Source organism: Meleagris gallopavo, chromosome 13 (genome assembly GCF_905368555.1).
Source record: "Meleagris gallopavo chromosome 13, MGAL_WU_HG_1.1, whole genome shotgun sequence".
NCBI lineage: Eukaryota > Metazoa > Chordata > Aves > Galliformes > Phasianidae > Meleagris > Meleagris gallopavo.
This window is the reverse complement of record NC_139416.1, coordinates 2201010-2220949: the sequence shown is the minus strand read 5'-3', so window position 1 is coordinate 2220949 and position 19940 is coordinate 2201010. Positions and strand designations below refer to the sequence as shown.

General features: G+C 47.6%; 2 protein-coding genes and 1 long non-coding RNA gene across 3 annotated transcripts; 2 read left to right on the top strand and 1 right to left on the bottom strand.

Annotated features, from left to right (window-relative positions):
* The first annotated feature begins 67 nt into the window (after positions 1-67).
* LOC146543464 (uncharacterized) lies at positions 68-5337 on the top strand. Its single transcript, XR_014886062.1, has 2 exons — positions 68-1037; positions 4584-5337. It is a non-coding gene; the product is annotated as an uncharacterized LOC146543464 (long non-coding RNA).
* On the bottom strand, positions 1016-14213 carry DRC7 (dynein regulatory complex subunit 7). The gene is made up of 18 exons (XM_010717848.4): positions 14100-14213; positions 13443-13586; positions 12828-13002; positions 12228-12353; positions 11213-11407; positions 10768-10914; positions 10207-10425; positions 9402-9530; positions 8641-8725; positions 8219-8347; positions 7841-7969; positions 6993-7219; positions 5930-6142; positions 4896-5006; positions 3811-3921; positions 2616-2810; positions 1992-2131; positions 1016-1839 (listed from the first exon to the last, which is right to left on the bottom strand). The coding sequence occupies exons 2-18, from the start codon at positions 13574-13576 to the stop codon at positions 1749-1751; spliced, it is 2556 nt and encodes an 851-aa protein (XP_010716150.2). The 5' UTR covers positions 13577-13586; positions 14100-14213; the 3' UTR covers positions 1016-1748.
* A 918-nt stretch (positions 14214-15131) lies between these two features.
* LOC100542440 (pancreatic secretory granule membrane major glycoprotein GP2-like) lies at positions 15132-19287 on the top strand. The gene is made up of 9 exons (XM_010717847.4): positions 15132-15335; positions 16279-16345; positions 16512-16679; positions 17119-17324; positions 17697-17857; positions 18219-18464; positions 18552-18711; positions 18928-19072; positions 19152-19287. Exons 1-9 carry the CDS (start codon positions 15147-15149, stop codon positions 19250-19252), a joined length of 1443 nt encoding a protein of 480 aa, XP_010716149.2. The 5' UTR covers positions 15132-15146; the 3' UTR covers positions 19253-19287.
* Positions 19288-19940: the final 653 nt, after the last annotated feature.

The following is a 19940-nucleotide window of genomic DNA, read 5'->3' as shown; positions in this document are numbered from 1 at the left end:
CGAAGGATGGGAGGTTGCCATGGGAACCACAGAGCGGTTGACCATTCGCAGCGCGGCTTCTTGGAGGAGCTTTTCCGGCCCAGCCAATAAAGAGGGGCGGAGATAGATAGGGTCGCTGCGGGGTTTCGGGTTTGTGGGTGGTGACATGGCCTCGCTCGGGTTCCCGTCAGGCGGGAATGGACCCACAGCCGGCAGCTCCACCAGAAGGGAGCTGGGTGGTGCAGTGCTGCTCTCTGCAGTGTGCGTTGGCTGGTTCTTGGCAGGCAGCTGTGTCCCCGATGGCTGCCTGTAACAGGATTTCTAAGTTAATTTGTTCTGGCATCTGTTATTGAGTTAATGCTGATTTAATACTCGCAGGCTGGCTTGCTCCTCTCCTGCTTCCTGAGCCCTCAGCATTTCTTTCCTCCCTGCTTCTCTGCGGTCCGTCATTCTGCAGGAGTTCACTCTCTGTGGTTCGGGAATTGCTTTGTCTCACTCCTTATATTCCTTTAATTCTTTCAGTGCTGGGTTCTTACCCAGGTACCCGTATTTATCTGTCACAGAGGAGGAGGAAGTTTTTCACACACAGGGTGGTGAGGCACTGGAATGGGTTGCCCAAGGAGGCTGTGGATGCCCCATCCCTGGAGGCATTCAAGGCCAGGCTGGATGTGGCTCTGGGCAGCCTGGGCTGCTGGTTGGTGACCTGCACATAGCAGGGGGTTGGAACTGGATGAGCACTGTGGGCCTTTTCAACCCAGGCCATTCTGTGATTCTGTGGTAAGAGCTTTCTCTCTATGTGACCTAGCTGCGTTAGGTCACCACGCCAGCAAAGCACTGACGGAAGGACGCAGCCCTGAGCTGCTGCTGTCAGACACCTGAAGGTGCCAGGTGCTATCACAAAAGCCCTCAGAGCTGCAAAACTCAGGGGCTGGGAGGCCCAGTCACACCCAGAGAATTGCTGTGGTGTCAGCCACCTCCCCGGGAGACGCAGACGCTGCACACAAAAGGAGTGCATCATCCTTCCATCAACACCTAATTGGATGCCACCCTTTGCAAGGGTAAGGTGGTAGATTTTAATGACCTGTTATATTTGGATTAAGTATAATGAGTTTCTTCTGCTAGGTGTCTTTCTACAATGAGAACAGCGCAAGAGAAAATGATTCTGTTGCAATAAAAAAGGCAGTCATAGGGGTTCTCTATAAAAGCTGATTAAAGTATCTATCACTTAAAATAGGCAGCTAGCGTAAACAAAGTCTCATCTGCTCTGACTCATGCTGTATCTCATGTGTAATGCACCTTATTCTATCACCAGAAAAAAAAAACCCAAACATTTCTACCTTCCTCTGTCTGCGGTCAGTGTAGCTTTTGTTGAAGATGATCATTACAGATTATTCCTTGAAGACAGCAGTTGTTGGGAGCTGTGGGCAGAACCACCAGATGTGTCTGCTGTGCCTAGTCCAGGACATCAGGAATCGATTCCTAGCAGGTTCGGGGACTTGTGTGGCAACACAACTAACTGGCTTCTATTTTTTGGTATCAGGGAATGATTATTAGCAAGACAGTGGATTGCCTAAGATAGTAGATGGTACAGGTTCATTAAAATCCCCTGGAACTCCAGAGACAGGTGCACAAAGACTTTTAGCAGAACCTGATGAGAATGCAAGATTTCTTGCAGGCAAATAGGAAAACCTTTTCACTGTTCTTAAGGCTGCTTTTAACAGACTTCAGCACTAATTTCCAGTGTCTGATCTGAAGGAAAAAAGAAGCAATCAGGCATGACCGAGGTGCTCTGCTAGGCGAGGGTCTTTGCGCAGCTTCTCTTCAAGAGCAAGGTACTTCTGTGGTGCTGTCTGCTTTTCCCTAGGACAAGAAGTAGAATTATCAGAGGAAAGCTGCAGCAGGACATGGAGTAGAATGTTTCACAGAACAGCTTCACTGCTCAGTAACTAGGAACGCTGACTGGTAGACCTCCCTGTTCCCCTGAATGTTTTTCAAGACATCGTTCCCTGTACCTGTCGAGTCTTAGTGCTAGAATGTGGATACGGAACATGGTTTCAGAGTAATCAGCAAGGAAGTCAGCCTCCTCCTTCTCGCTGAGCTGATTCTGATTTTCCTGAAAATGCTGGTTCTTCTTCTGGAGCTCTTTTACCTCCTGTTGAGAGAGAGAGTGGCAAGAAGTCAGGCTAATAGAAAGGAAAGTGAGGAGTGGAGATGCACAGAAGTGCAACTTAGAGTTCAGGTAGCCGAGATGAAGGAAACCACAAATAAGGGCTGCTTTATTTTCATGAGAGGCAGCGAGTCTGAGATGAGGTCTCACAGAAGAAGAAAACAAGGGAATCAATACACACGGACCAGTGAGAGGCTGCAAGACCAGAATGTGTTGCTTCACCATAGTTAAGAAGCACTGGAGAACCAAATCAGCACTGCTTGAAACAAGGACTAAATTTGACTCTGGAGCTATTCCATTCTTTGATCTCACATGTTAATGACAAAGTGACACAGGTGTGTCTAGGGTTCCCTTAAAGGTAAAGGAGTTTTGTTTCCTGCCTGGTGTCACGATGAGATGTGTATTACCCCCCTGCCAGTGCAAAAACTACTCCAGTGACATGCACGACATGGAGCAAGGCTGGGAATACCTTTTCAAAATGAGCTTGGATGATGTTGGCCTTAGAAACCAGACGATTCTTAAAATCACTCAGGCAGTCGTCTCTGAGGCGGAGGGCCTGCCTTTTGGTCATTTTCTCTGGACTGCCAATTTGAATAAGAAAAGGTGCCAGGTAATCCAGATCCTGTTCCTTTTGTCCCGGGAACTCATCCTTCTTTGCGTTCATCTGAAGGGGGAAGGACAGAAAGAGTCACAATCCCATCTGCTTGTTCCCCAAACACCCTATAATAAGGCAAAATAAAAGCAAAAGCCTAAACTCCTGCAACCTAGTGGTGGAAATGATGTTTCCTTTTGCTATAGTTTGACCAAATCTGTAGCTTTTCATTAGCTGTACAATACTAATGTGTTTTTCATTCTGTCATTTATTTTTTATCACCCTTTTTAATATCTTTCCTAATTTCCTTGACTGCAGAGATTTATCTTACATAAAATGTGCAAGTAGGGCTCCAAAAAAGGCATTTGTATTTGGATAGGATATTTTGAGTGCCATTAATTTGTAGCCTGCCAAATAGCTGATTCCTGGACCTTTGCCTCTGTTTGTGCTTCACGCCAGATGTCTGGCATATAAAACCCAGTATCACCTCTTATAACCTCTCCAATCAGGAAGGTTCAGTCTAAAAATCATTCACAAGAAACATACCAGAGATTTTAAAAAGCTGGAAGTAATTATTCTTCAAGTTTTTTTTAATTTGCTCACTACATTCATAAGGTAATAATTCCCTGAGAGAGACCCTGAAACAAAATTGCCTTTGCAAGTAATAATGAAAACAAAAAAACCAACTGATTCATAGAGGAACGAAATGTGCAAACATGTGCACATACACCTAATGAAGTGAGAAATGGCTGTAAGGATGCAGCTTGGACTCCGTTATCACACTCCCCTCCTAATCCCTATTATCATTAAAATAATTAACAAGGATTAGTTATTAAATTGTTATCTAAATAAAATAAAACAACATTTATTTATTTTTTTCTCTCTGATGTGGCCAGAGAGCCAGAAGGTCTTAACAAGGCCATGTCATATTTTCAACTTGCTAGGGATTTGGCCCTGTATCTCCTAATAATACTAAAAGATCTTCAGAGCTAATATGTCAGACAGAAAATGCTTACTCTGGGTTTAATTTGCGTGCATGTAATTAATACTGGGATTAGTAAAGTCCACCTACCATGGCTTCGTACTCTTGTCTTTTCTTCTCATTTCTCTCTGTATCATATATTGAAGCTGACAATTTAATGTCTGCTTCTTCATTCTCACGGATCTCCAGAATTTTTAGCACCTTCCAAGCAATCAGAAGAAAGACATCTCAACTTTCCCACCGAGTGACAGCATTTTCACATGCTAACAGAGCAGATGCTGCATGCCACAAGTGTGGCACAAGGTTAAATATATCCCAGACCTTTATGAAAAAGTTCATTTGAAACTGCAGTAACAGCTTTGGCTTTTTGCTTTGTCACAGCAGTACACAGGATACACAGCACAAGCAACAGGAATATTTTGTCTGTGAATACATCAAGACTAAGAAATTTGGGGAGGTAATTCATGAGGTCACAGTTTACACTCTTCACAATTCTGAAAAATGTTGCAAGGTTTTCCTTAGCTATTATTAATATTCTGCATGCTGCTGTTGTGCATTCCTCTCCAGGGGTTTTTCTTTCACAGAAAAAGAATTAAAAAACCAATCAAATCCAATTGCTCTGTCTCCACTTGCTAGAATGACTGAATTTATCGTGAAGTCACCACAAAAACTTCTAAGCACATGAATTTGTTACACCAGTCACAGTATGATTAGCAGTACAAGCAGTGTATTTTGTGAAGTATTTCCCTACAGTTGTTCCTACAAAATAAATCACTTTGATATTACTGTTACGGTTTCCTGGAAATGCCTTGCAATTAGGTTACATTACATACAACATCCTTTCTTTTTGGTTTCATTCCCAGGCAAGAAAACAAACAGATCTACTCCTGGATGCCCCAATTCACACGCTGTTATTTCTCTCTGAAACCATTTCCATCCCTGAGAACAAACAGAGCAAGACTTGGAAAGTGTGTGACTCTCCATATATTATACAAGATCTGTACTGAACAAGGGATGGGTTGCAAACTTGGTCATTCAGCATGCAGACCAGCTTCACAACACCAGAGTTTTATTTTTATCACAGCCTAAGCTGAATGAGGCTTTGGCAACCTGTCAAATGAAACCAGTTTCCACTCCTGACCATGCTGACAGCAGTGAGGACAGCTCCCTATTACCTCTGCTTGAGTTCTCCAGGCTTGTTGCTTCAGCTGCTTCTCCTCCTCTGTTAGCTCTCGCAACAATTTGTACAGGTGAACCAGCTTTGTGTGCTGCTCAGAGGACCCCGCCTGGAAGCAGATAAGCTAGTGAAAGGCAGCATTGTTGTCTGGGTACATGGGACCAAGTACTTTGCAAACATAAACTGACACCATTCTGCTAAGTCAATATAAGGACACTGCTTTACACCACAAAAACATCCAACCCGTTGTCAATAGTTGACTAGAGTTCACCTAGACTTTGAGTCCATCAGTAATGTCAGCCAGATTGCATGTCCTCCACCTCTTTGATAATGTTCCTATTATTTGGCTGAGACTGTTTTTACAGGGTTAGAGATGAAAAGACAGCACTCCAGCATTTGCATCTCCCCAGAAATATAAATTAAAAAACATATATTCATAGCATATGTATTTTGGTAATCTGATTTCTTATGCGTAATTGTGCAGTATCACTGCAGATGATGCAGGCAGATTTCTTCCTCTGACTACAGACTCACATCAGAGATGTTAATAGAGTGACCCCTCCACGAATGAGAGAATTTGGCGTAATGACAGCACTCTCCTTTTTTGGGGATCTCTTTTATTTAAAGCTATCTGTCTGTCTATCTATCAGCAATAAATAAAGCCTCAGTATCTTGTCTGAATTTGCAGAGTAAGCTGGGGATGATTTAAACAACAGCTTGACCCGAGCTTTGTGATCTATGGTAGAAATTGAGTTAAAATCTGCTCCTGCTTTTCTGCTGTAGTCTCTCTAAGAGAGAACAGCAAAGGAAATTTCAACTTCCCTGTCGTGAATCTGCAGGATTGAGACAAACAGCTGCTGAGTCAGCATCTTGCAAGATCTCAGTGGCCATATACACTACCTGATGAGCAGATGGAGGAGAAGCTGAGCATGAATATGCCATGCCATGCCACGCTTCCACTGACACTGCACCTACCCTTTGTGTCCCCATGACCCAGAAGTGCTCCTCAATCTAGGTAGATTTTCTCCATACCTGGTATGTGATGCACATTTCTGGGGTCATGATTTCACTTTGCTTCCTATAGCTCTCAGCTGGTTTGAAGAAGTCCTTCTTTGAGGCTGTAATGTATTTATCCTTGAGGTGGTATGTCAGTTGGATCATCTCCTCTTCGATCAGAAAGACACGTTCTGCTACATCTTCATCAGCAGGCTTTTGTAGGTTTCTGTGGAAACACTCCTTGATTTGCTAAGTGAAGAGAAAGAGATGGAAGCAAGTTAGACCACAGAGTAAAATGGCAACATTTGTGGAGAGTTAAATCAAAGCTCGAGACAAGAACTGGGCCTTTTTGCCCAATTTGGATGTGGCAGCTACTCCTAAAGCCTTGGCCCATGGTTGGTCCCTGAAAAAAAAACAAACACAAAGCTGCTTAAAGCAATACAGACTCCTGTTTGTGGAGCTGAGCGTGCTCTTCAAGCTCAAAGTTAGCTTGGGATGCATCTCAGTCTGATGGAGCTGTGGGAAGCAAGGTATTCTGAGCACAACAAAATATCCCAGATTCCCCAACAAAAAGAAGGGGGAAAAAAAACGTTTGGTGTTGACCCAAAGGCCATTGCATGGCTCTGCCTTGGCAGATGAAATGTCTGAGCCATACCACCAGATGTCAGGTTTCCTCTCTCATCTGTTCTCCCAATCAGATCTGACTGGACAGAGGTACCTGCTTGTAACAGCACTACGGGACACTTTGTCAGCATCACAGAACATTAGTTTGGGGTCAGAACAAAACTGTTTGGAATCTCGTGAAAATTTCCTTCCAAAATCATCGTTAAGCTATTTTTCTTTCCTCTGACACACATTTTCCAGGTCATAATCTCCTAGTTTCATTTGAGTTCTCAGTGTGTTTTGGGACAAATGCGTACACTGTGGCTGCGTCAAGCAAGCAATTGAAAGACAGCAGCTGAACAAGACTTGGATGCTTCATCTGGAGTTTTGCCTTGGTTGTGTTCACTAAGAATGAACCTAAGGCCTCAGGCAGCATGTTCTGCAATGTATAAATATCACTGTGACAGATATTTTTCTGTTCCTGTCTTGGCCGTACCACTATAGGCCGGGAGTTAACATCCGTTCTGGTGTCAACCAAAGTTACTTTCTTTCTTTTAGCACGAAACTCTGTGTGCTGGAAGTACTTGAAGTCATCTCGCCCCACGAAGTACTCTTTCATCTCGTTTTCATTTTCAGCAAGTTTCTGGAGGCCATCGACTCGTGTCTCAGTGTAGAACTCCATCACACGTTCAGTCTGTGGGTTCATTGACTTATAGGTGTGTACTAAGGACACAAAAGAGATTGCATATGTTTTCACAACTAGTCATCACAATACTTGTGAACACAGGCACATCCAGAGGAAGTCTCATTTTCTTGAGCAGCCAACAAATCAAATGCACCAAAGAGTGTGGGAAGGGAATGTTATATCCTCACTGCTGTTAAACAATATACCATGGCCTGAGGATGGCAGAACAGCTTTTCAGGGTCACTGCCTTCCTCACACAGCAAGGTAGTAGTGAGTAGAGTCTGGACTCTGCTCTTTCCACACCAGAAACTGGGCAACCTCTTGGGGAGAAACACTGCTTCAGTAGCACTTCTGATGCAGGACTTTGTCTTCTACAGCTGCGTAACACTGAGAGACTGAATATCATCCCAAGGAGACAGTTTTCAACCTTACTGGTAAAAGTATATATCACTATATATGATACAGATGTCACCTTCTGTTATGCTGGGAAAGTGTTGCCCAGGACTGGAAGCACAACCAACCCAATTCTCTACTCTCAGAGACTATATGATTAATCTATGCAATTCATCCTACATGTTTGCAACCCCCCTGCTTCGGGCTTTTGCAACTACTAGAACAGATTCCCATGATGTCTTGGTTGCCCAGATGAACTAGAATACCTTTGAGACCGAAGAGGTGTCCTGGGCTGAAGTACTCTGTGATCAGCTGTGTTTGTTTATTCACTTCTCTCATATCCAACATGTCTTCACGGTTTTTGAACCACTCTTTCACTTCTACTGCTTTGGTATCTGGCAGGAGACATGCAATTTCACAGCCTTACATCACCCAGTTGGAAATGGTAGGATTCATCTGATATTTGTGCAAGCAGCCCACATAGTTACTAGAATTGGCTCTGTGCACTGGGGCACTTTATAGATGAATCCTAATAGATGAATTCTAATCTAGTTTGATGACTTCTACCATAAAAAGACTTATTCCTCTTTGTCAACAGAAACTAAGGTCAGGGAGAGAAGGTGAAATAAATTCCATCCTCTTACAGTTTGAGTCTGCGTAGACGGTGAGGCGTTTTACCAGCCCATTTCCATTGGAGTATGGTGCCCATTTCTCCAGTTTTGCCTTCTTGTAGAGGATCACCTTCCTCCCCTGGGAACAGCGGGTCTCAAACTCTGCAGTAGGCAAGGGAGGTGTCAGAAAGATTGGCAGGCAGTCCCATATGCATAGTGGTAACAGAAAGTCCATCCCAGGCAAAATCATTCAGTTAGCAGGAAAGGTGTGTGTGCCTATGGGGACTACCCATCCACAATGAGACAGTGCATAGAAGGTGCATTCAAACCAATAGCAAGTGCATGCCTTGATCTACTGCACTTTGCTGCTGTACCTCAAACATCCTGAAGGCAGAATTCTTCCAGATCTACTAAAAGATTAGCTGGAAGGCAAGCAAAAGGCAAAGAGTGCGCACCTTTGGGAGATATCTGAATTGGAGCTACCCATGACGGTGGCATGGCAAAACTTATCTCCTCCTCCTCCTCCTCTTCTTCCTCCTCCTGTTGAAACAAAAATTTTCATTTTTGGTAATTTCTCTCACAGTGCCAGGCCTTCTGGTTCTGGAGAATGCACTGCAGCAATCAGCGAGCAACTCACACGAGGCCACATTTTATCCTGTGCAACGCAACACAGTGGCACAGTTATGTGCTGTATCAATCACACACAGCCAGAGGGCAGGAGCAAGCAGCATGCCGCAGTTTTCAGGGAAGGTAAAGTTTACTGCATCCCTGCATTCTTGCTAGGCACATCTTATTCCAAGCCTAACGAAATGTGGCTAACGCTTATGCTGGGCAGGTTATGAATGTGACTTTTGCCATTCAAACTAATGACCAGCTTATTTTATACAGACCACAGAAGAAGTTTTGATCCCTGGTGATGAACAAAAGCTGAGAAGATTAGATATGAGGAGGAGGGAATGTACTGTTATCAGTGTTTCTCCGTAGTGCTGTGCTGGTGTAATGCCTGCTTTATCATATTTTGTTCTTCCAGCAAGACAACATAACATTTATACATACTTTATTTCTAGATTTGGTTGGCAACTTGTAAGAGCTGTCTGCTGACTAGCAGAGAGAGGATGTTCAGAAAACTTTTGTTTTAATTTTATTTTTCTGAAATTCCTGTGTCCCAAAGGTCAGTGCACTGGAAGGCTGAGTGCTAACCATTCAGGTCACTCACCATGTCATCCACATTCCTATCAAACAGCTCATTTTCCTTTGCAGCACCCAGGAGCAGCTGAAGAGGCTTGTCAGTCTCTGAAAGCATGATTTCCCAGTGGACAGCATCACTCAAATCAAAGACAAGATCCTAGGCCAAACAGAAGAAATCCACAAAAATACAGAGCAGCCTCAAGGGCCTGACACTAAACTTAACACTGCTTCTGCACACCTGCAGACTCTGGACACCCTGGATCTCAGTGAGGTTGAGCTCATCAGATCTCTGGCTCACTGGTGGATTGCCAAAGACTGGCTCTTTGCCTGGAAGGCTACTGGTCCTTTTCCTCATGGTATCTCTGCCATGGCTGAGGGAAGTGCTTCTGCTTCCTTCCTTGAGGCATGTATGGTCCCAGGTGGGCCTAAAGTAACTCTGATTCAGCCCCTCTCCTTCCAGCCTTTCTATCAGCTTGGCAGTAGCTAAGGTGTGAGAAGAGCCAAATCAAGATCTTTCCTACCCTGAGCTGTACTTAACAGATTTTACCCTAAAAGTTCTTGTTGGGAGAATGGTTGTCCAGCCAGCCTTCAAAGCTGATATTCCAGCATTGTGTAGGGTTAATAGGTATGATCCATATTTGCTAGCTCAGAGAGTGGGATGCCAGGAACTAGCTCCAGGTACCAGGTCTGATGTCTAAGTAATCAGAATTACGTGCCTAGAGCCAGTGCAGGGGAATAGTAACTAGAAACCTGGATCACCACTGATTTTGGACTCCCTCAGGGTTCAGCCTGACTGTCCTTTTCAGGTGCAGGGGTGTTTAAGAGTTCTCTACCTTGCAGCCGTTCCGGCAGTCCTGCATGTTCACCCAGTAGTTCTTGTGGTTCCAGACACTCTCAATCCCAAGGAACTGCTCATCCATGGTGCTATGGCTGTTCCCCGTGAAGGGATCAATGAAGAAAGTTTCGGGAACCTCTCTCTTGCCAGACAGAACCAAAACCCATGCATGCACCCGTAAGCCACACAAATGGTCACGTTTGGGCTCTTCTGCTTCCTGTAGTCCAGAAGACAGAGCAGTAATTATTGCTACTTTATTGCCACTTTAGTCCAATCCACCAGCAACCTTATTCTTTCCCCTGCCCAATTTTGAAGACCTCCAAACCCTTAATTCTCTTCAGAACAGTGATGTAGTACATGCTCAGGGTATATTCCTCTGCTAGCACACACCGTGTTTCCAGAAACCATGTGCTCATGGCCAGAATCTGAGTTGTACGGTACTGCATGGAGGGTCGTGAGCTCCTTTCTTTGGTCAGCTATTACCCATGTCTCAACTCTTACCCATTGTCTCAACTCTTGCTAATGGAGTTTGAGAGTAGGGTAGACCTTGCTGACTCACCATGCCCTTCTCTTCTCTTTCCTTTTTCTCAGTAGCTTCAGTTTCTGCTTTCTTCTTGGCCTCCTGCTGAAGCTCAAACTTGCTGCGCATGTCTGGGGGGGACTTAACTCTATACTTGTTAGACTTCTTCACTTCTTCTTTTGGTACCTGCCTCCACAAAAGCAAGAAATTGCTGTTAAACCCAGCAGGAATCAAGAAAAGGGAGAAAGCGTGGGCAGACTGTTGCCCTCTTTAAATGAATAACATGATTAGAAAGCAAACAGGCAATGGGGCTGGGTGCCCCACAGCCTGCCATCACACTCATTCTTATCACACAGCGGACACACCAGAGATGCCAGCTTCACTGGCCTCCAGTATGCTTTGTCTTTCTCACCAATGTCATGGTTTTCTTATCAGAACCAGACACCCAGGCTCCCGCCTGCCTGCTCGCTGCAGGACTCCTCACCTCCTGTGGCTTCCTGAGCAGTGGGCATTCCTCCAGAGTCTCATCCAAGCTGCATATGTCGTGGGTGGCATAGCCATTCACGCAGTAGGCATCGTACCCAGCTCCAATCAGCATGGAGCACAGCAGCACACTGAAGTCAAAGCAGTTCCCTCGCTGGTACTTCAGGATGGTAGTTGGGGAATAGAGTGAAGTGGGCTTGAAAGAAAGGGATATCTGTTCACAGCATTTGTCTTCTGAAGCTGAAACAAGCCCCGGGAATGAGAGAGAGAGGGCATTGTTCGTATCCCTGGGCACTGCATCCATAGGGAGTCTGTTGAGATGAAACTCATACATAAACTACAGATGCTAAAAGTTCCTTACGAAGTAATGTGGAGAAATTCTGACCCTAAATCTTGTGCAAATTTAACCATAGGGAGAGATGTGCAGGACAAATTTGCCAGGCTACTGAGAATCTAATGCTAACCACCACAACACCAGAATGGGGCTTATCTCCATTTCCAGCTGGTCTGCCTGCAGCATTTCAAAGCAAAAGACTCATAACCTAAATTATAGCACAAAGGGAACATACTTCCTTTTGGTCCTCACTCCCCAGGCAACGGGAACAATACACAAAGTGAACATAGAAGTGTTCTACTTACACCATCTATGCCCATATATCAGACTGGAGCTTAGGTCTGATCAGTCTTTGTCCACTAAATCAAGACACATTCTTGACACCAAAGTGTCTCTTGAGCCCCTGGGACTCTTGGGACACACCTGGCCAGCATGGAGCTCATGTAGATTGTTTGGAGCACAATGAAGGATATCAGCAGTCCTTGCTAACAAAGACTGGTTGGTCCCTTTGCTTTTGCTGGTTCATACCACCCCCATGACTCTAGGGGGATTGCCAAGTAATTGTGAGGTGCTGGAGGGACAAAAGGACTTTGTAATCCCAGCCCCTCGGGTTTCCACATTGCGTCCTTCTTTCACCTCCATCATGGGGATGTTTCTGAAGGGACTGCAGCCCCTTTCTTACCGGTGTGAGAGGGCACTTGAGGGGCTCCATAGTGAGATAATCAGAGACAAAGCTGGCACAGCCATCCCAGTGGTACAGCTCTGTGTAAGGCAGCAAGGTTGGCCTCACTGTTGTGCTCACAAACTTCTGTAAGGCAACAAGAGGACTTTGATTAGCCAACAGATTACCGGTGCAGTTTCTTGTCCAAAGCCATCCTCAGACAACCCCTGGTTGTTGCAGCTTACACTCAGGACTTCCCTGGAGCATACCAACATACTGATGGTACACCTCATCACCATTCAGAATTGGAAATGCATGGAGTTAAGATGCTTTGTGCCAGTAGACACTTGTGTTTGTTAGTGCCTAAAAATTCAAGCTAATCTCAGCCACACTGCAGATGTGAGCCAGATCTCTTAGTTTTCATGTGAGACAAATAGCTACTGCACTTTCTGGCTTCTATATCCTCTGGCATTTATTTATTTATTTGCCTTGTATGCCATTTATATAATAAATGTTGGAGGAAGCTGATCTAAAGAAGCAATTCCACACACTCAGGGGAGCAACAGGTCCATAACTAGACAAAACTATGCAGCTTGGGCCCATCTCCACACCACCCTTTACCTCCACGCCACATTCGTTGACAGGGTGCAGAAAGAGCGGCTTGCGTTCAGGGCAGAGGTGAGCAAACTGCTGGTGGTAATGGTGAGCAATGCGCAGCAGCTTCTTTTCCCTTGGGGAATTCACCTTGTATGAGTCTGGTAACTGGGATGTGTCGATGCTGTTCCAGTCAAAATCACTTGAGAGGCAGAAGGAGGCAGAGAAACACAGGTAATAAAGTGGGGAGCAATTTAGACAGGATGATCTGCTATGAAAACACAGGAAGGGCTCCCTGCTGGAAAAAAATGGGGCTCATATCCAAGAAGAGATCGTTTAAAGTGGGCATGATTTTGACATAGCCAAGCTTCTCTGGAGTGATGGCAAGCTAATGTAGACCGAGAGGACTGGGGGATCTTTATACAGTGTTTTGATACAGTCTTGAATGGATGGAAAATGAAGTGATTTATCTTGTCTTACTCACAGACATGGACAGCTCACCAGGCTCGCCTAAATTTGCTCCCCCCATCCTGCCTTGCACAAACAAGCCTCAGCACCAGCTACAAGCATGCAGCTTCCCCATGGACCCCCCGCAGGACTGTCTCTGCTCATCCCAGTGACTGACACACACGTGCAACTTACGGTACATCACTTGAAAAGCAGACTTGTTCCACAGACAGTTTTGTGTCTGTGTCGTGAAGCTCACTGCTGACCTCCAAAGCCTTCAGCTCTTCTTCCTTTTGCTCCTCTTCTTCTTTCTCCTCTAGGACCTCCATTTCGCTTGCTCTACAGAAATACATGCAACCAGATGGGACCAGGTGTATAGGAACACCAAAACTCTGGGTGCAATGGCTCCCATTTCTGTGACTGTCATATGCAAGCACTGAACTTGAGTTCAGGCTGGGCAGATGGAACACAGGGGATGGGGCAGCCGGTGGGATGGGGATTTGTTCGGTGGGTGACATGGCACAGCCTCAGGCCCTGTTGTGGCCCTCCAGGGGACCCAGCCAGGGCTGCTTGGGCAGGGGGGCATTGTTTGTAGCTGCCTCAGCAGCAGAGCAGCCTCCAAGGCCGCAGCACTACTCCTATCGCCTATTTACATTTCAGGGAGGCTGGGGGCCATCCGTTTCCCTCCCTGCGGTCAGGCTGACCCTCTGCGGAGCACATGGGGCACGATGGACCTTGTGGCTGGGGGCATGAAGTGGGGGAGTCCCAGGGCCCAGCACCGCACCCAGCCTCTGCCATCCCGCAGGGATCCCGTCAGTCCCTTCAGCCCCACAGCCCCCCCCAGCCCCGCACCTCTATCCTCCGCCAAAGCCTCGCCGCCAGGCCTGTCACCATGGCAACATCCACGCACCCAGCAGCCTTGACGCAGCCTGCGGCCTCCCCGCGGCCCAGCCCTGGGCCTCCCCCGCCCTATGGAGGCAGTAGGCCCCAAGCTGCACCCCGGGGCTCCACAGCCCCCTCGGCTGCCCCAGTTTTGCTCACCACTCACTTCAGCACCTCCATACACAGCCTTACCGCAGCAGGTGCCTCAGCAGCACCAGAGCAAATGGGCTAGGAGCTGTGGGCCTGGGTCTGGGTCTGGGCCTAGGCCTGGGCCTGGTTTTGGGCCTGGGTCTGGGCCTGGGCCTGGGTCTGGGCCTACTCTGCCCACTCCAGGCTGCAGGACTGCCCCTAAACTCATGGCTTCCAACTGCTTTTGAGTGTGACAGAAGGCTTGGTTTTTTAAGTGGTGGTTCTTCAGACAAACAGCTGCTAAGCACTGCTTCATTTTTGTGTTTTGTCTGTGTTAGGACAAGCTGTCCTACTCACAGAAGGCACACAGGGGCTGTCAGGTCTGCCATGAACAGTGCTGGGCATGCAGGCAAACCACAGTCAGATGTTTTAAATCATTCTTAGCTGAGCGCTTTGTGTAACCAGCAGTTTACACAGCATATCAAGTAGCATCACTCTGAGTGATCACTGTCATAACCGTTTCACAAAGTGTGGTAGGACCAAGCCCTTATTCCTGTATCTGTCATAGCATCCCTCACCAGATCTGAGATTTCAGAAGTCACTAAAAAACAGAGCACGTGTGTGGATGGGAAATCATGTGTGTTCATGTGTGGAAGGGAAACCACATGTACTGAGTGCACAGTTGTTGGCCTCTGCATGTACCACTATGGTATCTGCTGTTCCCGCTGAGGCAAAGCAGGTGCCACAACAGCAGGTGGATGCATAAAACTCCGGGAAGCAGGGGATGGTGCAGACATAAGGATATTGCAGGCTCTGCTCCTGGTTGGAGTCCCATCAGGGCTGTGATTTGGGTCAGCGTTCACCAGCCCTGAGCTAATCAGAAGGGCCATGCTGGAGGACACATTTTTGGAGAGCCGTTTCCTCCCCGTCTGCTGCTGGCTCTTGTGCAATCACAGAGGCAGCGTGTCTGGGTGGGGGAGCGATGAGCTGCTGGGAGGTGATATAAGGCAGGCAGCTGGGAGCACAACAAGGACCCAGCTGGCTGCGGGTGGGCAAGTGTGGATTGGTCTGGCAATGGTGAGTAGGATAAGAGAAGTGGGAGCTTTGTGTTGAGGATGTATGCAGTCCTTGGGCTGGTGGGCAGGATGAGAGCAGCTGGGAGCTCTTTGTTGAAGCTCCTGCAGCCATGGGTGGCACATCTGAGAGAAGGTTTGCAGAGCTGCCCAAGGTGGTTGTGCCAAACTGGGAACAGCCCTGCACTTGCTGGCAGCATGGTTCTGGCAGCAGCAGGAGCCAGGTTTCCACTGAAACCTGAGGACCATGCCTTGGGGCCGTGCCCCACACTGCAGATGGAGCTCTACATCCCCAGGGCTTTGCATCCTCCTTGCCCAGATTTCTGGTGGTTGCAGATGCTCAGGGTAGCTGAGGGAATAAATGATTTGCTGCTAGACCAGAGTCTGGCAGTCCAAAGCTTTTGTCTTTGACATTGCCCTGCTGTGGGGACAGGTGTAGCCAGCAGCCTCAAGTGACTCATATCACAGTTCTGATAAGAGTCCTGGGCTTATCCTGCACCACGTCAAATTTCTTTCTTAAAAGAAATTAATGTTATCTGACCCAGCCTCAAAGGTTGACTTTATCTATGTCTTCATGACATAAATTTTAGTTATGTTCAAGGTTTGATTCTTTTCTTTTAATCCCATTGTCTCTCCTGTTGTGGATATGAGTTACTGGAAAGGCAAGGACGGCCTCTTAAGATCTAAATCTTCACATTAGAACTATGATTGGAAAGGTTAGAGGGAAATTACTTTTCTCTTTTGGGAGCCAGGGCTGAGAGGATTGCTGCTTTGGCCCTTTGGGATAGGAAATTACTTCATACCATTGAACCTAAAGTTTGTGGAGGAAATACAGTATAGAAATTATTGTACCCATGTTGGAGGGCTGGCTCTGAGTGATTGCCAACACCTCTGCAATGAGGACCTGCTGAAAACCTGCATTACCCAGAGCCTGATTGTTCTTACAGGAAGGGACTGTGACATATTTGCTGCTGTTCTCTGCCCTGTGCCTGGCTGGCTGTGAAAGCAACAAGAGTAAGTGTCCTTGTATGCTGCCCTGTGCAGTTATAGACGGGGATATGGAAAGGAGAGGTTAGAGCCTCTTCAGCCCCTGTGAGCAGTGGGGTGAGCTTGCTCTCATTCTCTCAAAGGTTAGATGTTCCTGCTGCATTTCAGCTTGCTTGCACTGCCTTCCCTGCAGGTGAGCTGGCAAGCCCACACAGTTCGAGAGGAAGATTTGCCCTGCGTGCCAAGAGGAGCTCAGATGCCTGCATGCCCAACCCATGCCAGCACCATGGGGGCTGCCAGGTGATAGAGGACAGACCCATCTGCAGCTGCAAACCTGGCTTCACAGGGGTGTTCTGCCAAGGTACGACCTGGGGTGCTGGCAAGGTCAGTTTGCCCACAGGCACCAAAGGGAAAGGTGATGGGCAGGGTGGTGTTCCTGCCTGGTTCCCTTGGCAGACTACAGAGTTCTATAGACAGTCCTCTCCCAGAGGGGGCCAGACCTGTGACATCTGCCTGTGGTGTCTTAGCTTGACGACTGTGTCCATTCCAAGTAGCAGCAGTTGCAGACTTGGTCAGGCTTAGGCGATTAGCAATAAATGTCAGATCCTCATTAAATTCAGCTCATTTCCAAAGGTTTGTCTTTTGCTTTCCCCCATGTCTCTGAAGACTCCTACCAGCAGCCTCCCATGAGGTTGGGATGAGGGTCTGTTGAGCTCGATAGGACTGTGTCATCCCATAGCTGACTTAGGGCTCCTTCAGGCATCTTCCTTATTGCTATTGCAGATGGCTTTTTCCCCCAGATGTGGTACTGAAGTTGGCCTGTGAGGAAGAGCACATGAAGATGATGGTGAGGAAGGAGGTGTTTGAACTGTTGAAAATCCCCCGGGAACTTGTCCACTTGAAGAACCAGGCATGCAAGGTTTCAGAAAGGGAAGAGGAGGGTGAGCTGTTTTTTGCAGCCACTCTCACAGGTGAAAACCACACTGCCTGTGGATCAATAATTCAGGTGAGGATCCAACACAGAGCCTCTCTGAATAGCTCTGAAGCCAAGAGAGGAACAGATATGCTGAATGGGGACAGCCCTGGAGGCTTTTCCTTTTTTATCTGGCACTGTGAAGCTCTCTTTCCCCTTGGGAGGCTTCCCTGGGGGCTGATAGAAAGCTCTTCTGCCTCCACCAAACCACTGCTGGCAGCACATCTTATCTTGTGCAGCAGAGCATGGAAGTCTCAGTGTGCTCTTTAGGATAAGAGCCTTCAGCTTTCTGGCAGGATCCTCTGAGCTCTGCAGACCTGCCTATAGTTCAATACATCACTTAATTCATTAGAATGTGCTGTACTCCATACATGAGCTTAGGTATGGTTTCTTTTGCCGTTCCAGCAAAACAGCTCCCATGTGTCATACTCCAACATCATTGAGACAGCGAGGGAAGCACACAGGGGTGTGATCTCCAGGAGCTTTCAGCTGGAGGTGCATTTTTCCTGCGTCTATGCCTATGAGCAGGTGGTGAAGGTGCCATTTGCTCTCATCCCTGTTGACAAGTGAGTGGTCCCTCTTCATCTTGCTGCTGAGATGGTGTATTCAAGCTTGTGGAAAAATAGATGCCTTTGATGAGATGATCTGCAAAGGCCCTGGGGAGCCACCAAAGAGCTCTGAGAGCAGTATCACATCGGAGTGCCTCTCTTTCTCTTCCCCAAGAGGGCCCCGTGGTAGTCTTTCAGAATAAGGTTTGGGTAGGGTAGGGGGTAATCTGGGTAGGGGCACGTGCAATCTGCCTTTCTCCTACCTCCATGACTGGTTGGGTGAACTCCATATGGGATCTGGGGTCAGCAAACATGAAGAGCCTGTGCCAGCACTGCTGACCTGACGTGGCTGTTCATGAGCTCTCTTCTCTCCTCACAGGCTGGTACAGTTCATGGTCAGAGAAGGGCACTTCAACGTCAGCATGAGGCTGTACAAGACCGCATCCTACCTTGAGCCCTACCAGCTGCCAGCTGCGGCCGTGCCCATCACTGACACGCTGTATGCCATGCTGAAGATTGAAGGGCAGCACCAGCTCCGGTACTTCCTGCTGAGTGTGGAGGACTGCTGGGCCACGCCAGGTGCAGATCCCTACCAGGATGTGCGACATGAGCTCATTGAGCAGGGGTGAGCATTCCTGGTCTCCTTGCTGTGGGTGTCCCTGACTGGACTGTTCTTCTTTTTTTGCCTGCTGACTGTGCTATTTCGCCCCAGGTGTCCCCATGATGAGACAGTGACATACCTGAATGCCATTGGAGAGAGCACCACAGCCAAGTTCAGCTTCCAGATGTTTCAGTTTGTAGGGTACCCCAAGGTATTCCTGCACTGCCGTGTCCGGCTGTGTCTCCCTGACGGCCCTGAGCCCTGTGCCAAGGTCAGTTCTTAGGAGTGACTTGGGGAGAAGCAGGTTAAGGTTCCTTTGTTAACCAGCTACTTTCCCATGTTCTGGGGCTAGCCATTCTCCTAGGCTGCACCACAGCTGTGCCTCTGCTGGGGCAGAGCACCAGGGTAGCCTATCCCCTTGGCAGGCACTGACCCCACAGGAGGGCTTCTTCCCTGCCCTTTTCCCTTCCTTTTATTCTGTTAACAGCAATGTCCCACTCTCTGGAGGAGCAAACGGGCGCTGGCAGATGACTACAATAAAATTGTCTCCTATGGACCCATCCACCTGCTGGCTGCTCCTTCCCCAAGAGCAGACAGCCAGCATCCCAGGGCTGACCAAAAGGAGCCGAAGGGTACGTCTGCCACTCCGGGGAGGATCAGGGCCAGTCTGGGGGACCCAAACCAGTAACCAACCTTTCTTCTCTTTGGTAGGACCCAGCCTGTGGCTCCCTGGGATCCTCATCCTGCTGTGTGTTCTTGGTGCGCTCACTGTGGCTGCTGCAGCTGTCAGCATGAGAAGATGTATGGTGTAGAAAATAACAAGTTTCAAATAAATGTGGTAGTGGCAGAGAGGCTTTTTTCTGTGTCTTTACAGAGGTTTGGAGGAAGGAAATTCAAATGTTGCTCAAAGGATGAGTCACATCAGTGTGTTTCTGTTCACTGGGCATCATTTGAACGTTCCCATGCCCTCCTGGCCCATGGTGAAACAAGTACCCAGGAAAGCTGAGCAGAAAGGGCTGCTCTGGGGTGGTGAAGTGGGGTGCCTCATGGGCTCCAGTACCCTCCCATGGGACAGGGCTCAGCTGCTGGGCTCTGCAAGACCCAGTGACCCAGCTGTAGCAGGGCCTGCCTGCAGGCGTGACATAGAGCTTCTAGAGAGCAAACAGAGCAGTTACATTTTTTTTCCTGAAGTACTTACGCTGGGCAGGTGGTTGGTTTTGGAAGGTGGTGGGGAGATGGAGCTCTTTGCCCACCAGGTGTGGGCTCTGCATGTGTATGGGAACTGCTGAATCACAGCCTGAACCTCTGATTGACCACCTGAGGTGAGCAATGAGTCAGCCCTGGGAGCACAGGTGAAGACAATTCAGTGCTACTGGAAGGGGTGGAGCCTGGCTGCACCTCTCCTAGACCCCATTTAAGAGCTGACTCCACTGGGGAAGGGTCTCTTCTGGAGATTGCTCCTCTTGGAGTCTTCTTAGCAAGCCCAAGGACAAGGGTAAG